Genomic DNA, 6,940 nt, shown 5'->3' with positions numbered 1-6,940 from the left:
CATGTATCCCATTATTCTCTATTTCTTTCTCTTTCAAGCGGTTGGATCTATAGATATCAACAAAACATTTTATAGCAAAACATTTAACATTATAACATATAATTCCTCCTATATTTAAATCATATATATACATGATTATCCACTTTTACTACACCAAATTGATTTTTTTACGGCTGCTTCATGGTCTTTTTAGTAAGTAAAATTTATTAATAGAATATTATTCTATCTAAAACATAACAATTCTCGGAAAAAATTCAAGAAAGTTAGAGGTAACAACAGAATTAATGTTTGAGAATTATAAAAGAACAAAAAGTTACCTCTGTAACTAAAACTTTAACATATTAGGTATTTGACTTATTTTTCTCATAGACCTAAATCACAGTTGAACTTAATATTTTCTCCCACAAATGTAAATTTTCACTTTCTAGTTTTGATAACAGAATCTACCAAAATCTAATCTAACTCCTCCACCAAACTTAACCGAGACTTTAGATAGCCATGAAAAAAAACTACATTAACGTCATCACCATAACAAAAAACAAAAGCTAGAAAATGAATTATCAATTACACCATTGTGTACATTAGTCACATGCACACACTATTTAAACCCATGAGCCAGTATAACACTAGAAAACATATCTTGTCACTTCATCTCAATTACAATTTCGACACAACAATGACCACCACCACCACTACCCCCACGTGTCTCCTCTTCTTCCTTCTTCCACTTCTCATAACCACCATCATATCTCCGGTAGCCACCGCCGGTAAAGGACAATGGCAGCTACTACAAAAAAACATTGGCATTGTAGCCATGCACATGCAACTCCTTCACAACGACCGGCTAATCATATACGACCGGACTGACTTCGGTCTCTCCAACCTTTCTCTACCCGATGGGAAATGTCGTAACGACCCGACAGAAACCGCCGTTAAAATCGATTGCACGGCGCATTCCGTCGAATACAACGTCTTATCCAACACTTTCCGTCCGTTGTTTGTACAAACCGATGTTTGGTGTTCTTCCGGCGGGGTGAACTCCTCCGGAACACTTGTCCAAACAGGCGGTTTCAATGACGGAGATCACACCGTTCGAACCTTTGAACCTTGTAACAACTGTGATTGGCGGGAAATCGCCGGCGGACTTACTGCTCGGAGATGGTATGCTACTAATCAAAAACTGCCGGACGGCCGTCAGATTATCATCGGCGGTAGAAAACAATTTAACTATGAATTCTACCCCAAAAATGACATTAGTGCAGTAAATTTATATAGTTTACCATTTTTGGTTCAAACGAATGACCCTGGTGCAGAGAATAATTTGTACCCTTTTGTTTTTCTCAATGTTGATGGCCACCTCTTCATCTTTGCTAACAACAGAGCCATCCTCTTCGATTATAATAAGGTAGTTTTACTCTTTCTTCATCTTATCTCTGTTATAAACTACCATTAACTTCTTAGTTTTATTAATTAATCTATATAATAACTGAGCTAATAAATTTTATTTATAATAGTAAAATGATATATCCTTTAAAATTTGTTCTTTTTATATTGAACTAAAATTGCAGTTGGTATGTCCTCTTAAACTAGCTCAATTCAATTAGTAGCTAAGTTCAACATAATTCTAGGATTCAAGCACAGGTTCAACATAATTCTAGGATTCAAACCATGTCTATCAAAATTGTGAGAGTCTATGCCTTGTGAATTGTTAATTTGTTTTTATTTGTGATGTATACTTTGTAACGTTCAAATTTAATGCATTTCTTGAAATGTCAAAGCCATGTGTGAAGATATTTTTTTTGTTTCTAGTTTTGAATTTTTGCTACATTAGATTGATGATGTTTTTAATTTGTGTTCCAAAAATAACTAGAATCTAGTGGTGAAGACATTTCCACAAGTACCAGGTGGAGAACCTAGGAGTTATCCAAGCACAGGTTCTAGTGTTTTGTTACCATTAAAAAATCTTCAATCAAGAACAATAGAAGCTGAGGTTTTGGTTTGTGGTGGAGCACCAAAAGGATCCTATCAAAGAGCAGAAGCAAAAGAATTTTTCGGAGCTTTGAATACTTGTGCCCGAATCAAAATAACCGACCCGAATCCGAATTGGGTAGTTGAAACCATGCCAGAAGGTAGAGTCATGAGTGATATGGTAATGCTTCCAAACGGTGACGTTTTGATAATTAACGGAGCGGGTTCAGGGACAGCCGGTTGGGAGCTCGGAAGAGAACCGGTTTTAAACCCGGTTCTTTATAAAACAAAAAACCCATCCGGTTCACGGTTCGAGTCACAAAACCCGTCTAATACACCACGAATGTATCATTCTACTGCTGTTTTGGTTCGTGATGGAAGGGTTATTGTTGGTGGTAGTAACCCTCATATTGGTTATAGTTTTGCTAATGTTTTGTTTCCAACTGAACTTAGTCTTGAAGCTTTTTCACCTTCTTATCTTGAACCGGGTTTCGCGAATGTTCGTCCGAGGATTTTGTCTTCTATTTTAGGGTCACTAAAGTATGGTCAAAAGTTGAAGTTGAAGTTTCAGGTGAAAGCAATGTTGGATCAGAATCTGGTTTATGCTACAATGTTGGCGCCGTCTTTTAATACGCATTCGTTTTCGATGAATCAGAGGTTGTTGGTGTTGGAGTCAAATAAAGTGGTTAAGGTGGAAGGAACAAGTTTTGAAATTGAGGTTACTGTGCCTGGTTCACCTGTTCATGCACCTCCTGGTTTTTATATGTTCTTTGTGGTTCATAGAGAGATTCCTAGTGAAGGTGTTTGGGTACATTTAGTTTGATTTTCAAATGTAATTATATATGATATGATGAATAATAAATTGTATTTTAGTATCTTATAAAAGAAAATGGTTATTGCTAACTCTCTCTAGTTAATGAGATAATTTTTTGAGAATTATCAGGTCTCATTTACAGAATAAAATTATAATATCAAGGTATGTTGAGATTTTTTGAGATTTTTTGTTGTTGTCAGATCTCATATATTTGGTTTAGCCTTATATAAACTAGTCTACACAAATCTATGTCAAGTTAGATTTTTCTTTTAAATAAGAAAAAACCTAGGCTTTTTATAAGTCTATTTGCTTAAAAAGGTCAGATCTCAAGATCATAAAAAATATTTTTTAAATTTATCAAATTAGCTTATTTAAATAAGTATAGATATTTTTTTTATTAATTATATTATATTTTGTATTTTAAATTACAATACATAAATAAAACTTGGTTATTTTATAAAATTTATAAAAATAAGATGAAAACACTTAAACTTTTTTTTATAATTCTCTTAAATAAATAGTCTCACAAAAATTTATATTAATAAGTAAGTTAAAATAATCAATATAAACAAATTTTTAGTCTCATCGATCCTTTAGTTTGTTAGTCTATTTACACATTATTTAAATGGTTTATTTACCTATGTCTAAAATAAATAGGTTTTTATGTAGGCTAACAAACTAACCAGACCTTCGAAGAGATCAGACTCGAGCCTAAAAATAAGTTTATTAACGGCTACAGATCAGGCTTAGGTTTCAGTTCTTTTGCAGATCAGACTTAGGTTTGGCATAGCCTAACTCGACCCAATATATTCTCACCCATAATGCTATATTATAATTGAGTAAAAAAATCAAATAGAATCATAATAAAAATTCACTTGAATCGAATTGAACCGTTTTGATTTATTTAGAATTGAACCAAAAAGTTATTGATTTGATATATCGTTTTGAAACCATTAGAAGATGGTTTTTTTCGTATTTTTAATTAAAAAAATAAAAATAATAAAGTTTTGATATATCGTTTTAAAATACGAAAAAAGTTATTGATTTGATATATCGTTTTGATATATCGTTTTAAAATAAAAAAAATAAAAAAAAAATTGTTTTTAGTATTTTTAATTTTTAATTTTGGTTTAGTTCATTTTCAATTTTGATTTCAGGTTTCAATTTATTTGTCATATAGTTTGATTCTAAAATTATTCGTGTAATATGATTTTTAACCAGATTCCCTAATCAAACATAACAATTTTAAGATCGATGAAAACTATTCATAGTTTTTTTTAGGATCATAATAACAAGAAACTTAGAAAAAAATCTAACATAATAGGATAAACTATTATGCAACTAATTTCTGAATAAAGTAAGGCACTAACTCTTAACTAATTTGCAATAACCTTATTTAACATATTTTCATAATTATGTTTATCAATTAATCATTTTCATTGTGAATCTAATAAAGGTCTCAATCTAAAGCCTTTGTCATTATGATAGATATCTGCATATCAGTCATACAATGTTCCATCAGCTATTTTTGTTTTGTAATGTGATTCATGGCCTAGTTTCAATGTGTATACTCATACGTGAAATGAGATGTTTGACTAAATTAATGGCAGAATTTGTTCTCTATCAATAAATGTCATTGCATTTTTCTTTTTGACAATCATTTCATGCATCTTCACAAGCACTTATTTCATGGAGATTGTCTTTAAAATCTAAAAAATTTGTTTGCGAGAATGTGTTGCATTTGGAAGACACGCAGTGCATTCGAAAAATACAATATATTTTTAGGAATGAGGTTTTGCAAAAATGCAATGCGTTTTAGAGAAACATGTTGTATTTTGCCTCAAACTTTTACTTTCAACCCTTTCTTTGAAATGAGCGGGCGTGCAACAATCATTAAGGTGCAATCTTAGTGAGAAAAACGCAGAGAGAACGAGACATTGAGACATTTTTATGATAGAAGACTAAGAATTTAAAGATCTTTTAAGTTAATAAAGAAATTAAGAAACACTTCTAAATATTTTAAATTTGTGTGATTCATGTATCGAGAGTTAGAGAGATTGAGAAACACTTAGGTAGAAAATATGAGATTTTATTGAAATTTTGGAAGACTATTTTATCGTCACTCTTTTGTAATCTCTTGTCATAATTTTTATACAGTGAATTGGAGTTATCATCTCTCATAGTAGATAGATATGATTGGACTAGACAAACAAATTTTTTGTGTTCTCGTCACTTTTTCTCATTCTTCCTGCATGTGTGGATTTGTTAACATTCTTATGTTTGCACATTAATTTTACTCAAATTCAGTTATTTTGGTTGTTATTTTTTTTTCACAAATTAAAAGATTTTGGTGTGGTCGAACATTTCAATTTCAAAATAAGTGGTTTTGGTCATAGAGAAAAGTGGTTAAGTTTACAAGTGAGCGACCTGGATTCTAAATGGAATATCGAGAATTTTTTCAGAGACAACGACTTTGGACCGTGGAAAGTGTATATGCAAGCAATATTTACTCAAAAAGGTTTATAAAAATATTGAAGGGTGAAACATGCATGCATACACGTCTAACACAAGCAGAGAATACAAAGATGCTGAATAAGTCCATAAGTGTCATCATCTTGTGCCTCTAAGATAAAGTTTTAAAGAACGTTGTCAGGGAGAACACTGCAAATTTGATATGGGCAAAACAATAATCCTTGTATATGACCAAATTTTTTTCTCATGAATTATGTATGAATCAACAACTTTACTCATTCTGAATGATATATAACAAATCCATAGTAAAGCAATTGATTGAATTTCACCAAAGCATTGATGACTTAGAGAACATTAGGGTGAAGATTAATGATGAGGACAAGACTTCACTCTTGTTAAGCTCGTTATTCACATTCTTTGAGAACTTCAAGAATGTTCTTCTTTATGGTAAGGAAGGTATTACTCCTTTGGATAAAGTCCAAACGACTATGAGATCTAAGGAACTTTTAATGATGAAAGATTTGAAGGTTGACAATATTAGTGAAAGTTTGAGTCTTTCAATATGAAAAGTGAGAGTAAATGGAAATCCAAAGTTAAGGGACTTTTATAAATCAAGGTTAAAATGTTTTATTTGTTAAATCGACCATTTCAGTCTCGAGAGGAAAGGCAATTAAGATTTTATTCACAAAGAAGTTATCTTAAATGAAGGTAATTATGAGAATGTTAGTGCACTATCGGCGTCGAGATTCGAGACTAGAAAGACTTGTGTAATGGACTCATGATGCTCTTATCAAATATTCTCAAGGAAAGAATACTTTGAGACTTTGAAGCTCGAAGAAGGTAGAGTCGTTTGATTCAGTGACAATAAAGCTTGCAAGATTGATCTTATTGGTACAATTGTACTTTGTTGGTTGTGAGTTATTTCTACACAATATGAGGTATATTCTCGAGCTCAAAAGAACTTTGTTGTCTATAGACACATTTGGGTATCAACTCTATTCTATTGGAGTTGGACACCCACTGTTAGAAATTTTGCATGATGGATTGGTCATTACTAGGGTTGGAAATGAGTCGAGTTGAGTTGAGCTCATTTCAGTTCGGCTTGACTTGATAAGAATTGGTTCAACTTAAAAATTTGCTCGAGTTTGACACGAACTTTTTTTAAGCTCAAACTCTATTCATTTTAAGTTCACAAACAACTCAGTTCAACTCGTTAAACTCATCTCGTTAGGTTCAACTAGTTTGCTTCACGGGTTTAAAAGCTATTTTTTTAAGTTTTTTTCTTTTATATATTTTACATTTAAAACTAATATTTTTTTAAAAGGAAAATATTGAATTAAAAATAATATTTTTCTTCTTAATAACATATCTTTTAAATTTTAGTTTTTAATTTCTTAAAACTTATTTTCAAAAGCTAAAGTAATTTTGAAAATAAAATAATTAAAATTCTCCCATGGTCACTAATTTCTACAATTATTTTAATTCCAATATTTTATTGACAAATTTTGAATATTTTGATCATGAAAAAGTTTTTTATTTTTTAAATGCTATTTAAATAAAAGTAAAGTGAATCACCAATATAAATCAGTGATATTTTTATTTTATATAAGAATTTTATTAAATAAAGAAGTTTAACCTTTAATTATTATATATAATCTTTCTTTATATGATGTTGATTTTATTTGT

At 30.8% G+C, this 6,940-nt stretch overlaps 1 protein-coding gene across 1 annotated transcript; it reads left to right on the top strand.

Moving 5' to 3' along the window:
• Positions 1-526: 526 nt before the first annotated feature.
• Positions 527-2,871, top strand: LOC127097198 (aldehyde oxidase GLOX1). The gene is made up of 2 exons (XM_051035703.1): positions 527-1,405; positions 1,871-2,871. The coding sequence occupies exons 1-2, from the start codon at positions 590-592 to the stop codon at positions 2,789-2,791; spliced, it is 1,737 nt and encodes a 578-aa protein (XP_050891660.1). The 5' UTR covers positions 527-589; the 3' UTR covers positions 2,792-2,871.
• Positions 2,872-6,940: the final 4,069 nt, after the last annotated feature.

Source organism: Lathyrus oleraceus, chromosome 6 (assembly GCF_024323335.1).
Source record: "Lathyrus oleraceus cultivar Zhongwan6 chromosome 6, CAAS_Psat_ZW6_1.0, whole genome shotgun sequence".
NCBI lineage: Eukaryota > Viridiplantae > Streptophyta > Magnoliopsida > Fabales > Fabaceae > Lathyrus > Lathyrus oleraceus.
This window is presented reverse-complemented; position numbering and strand designations above follow the sequence as displayed.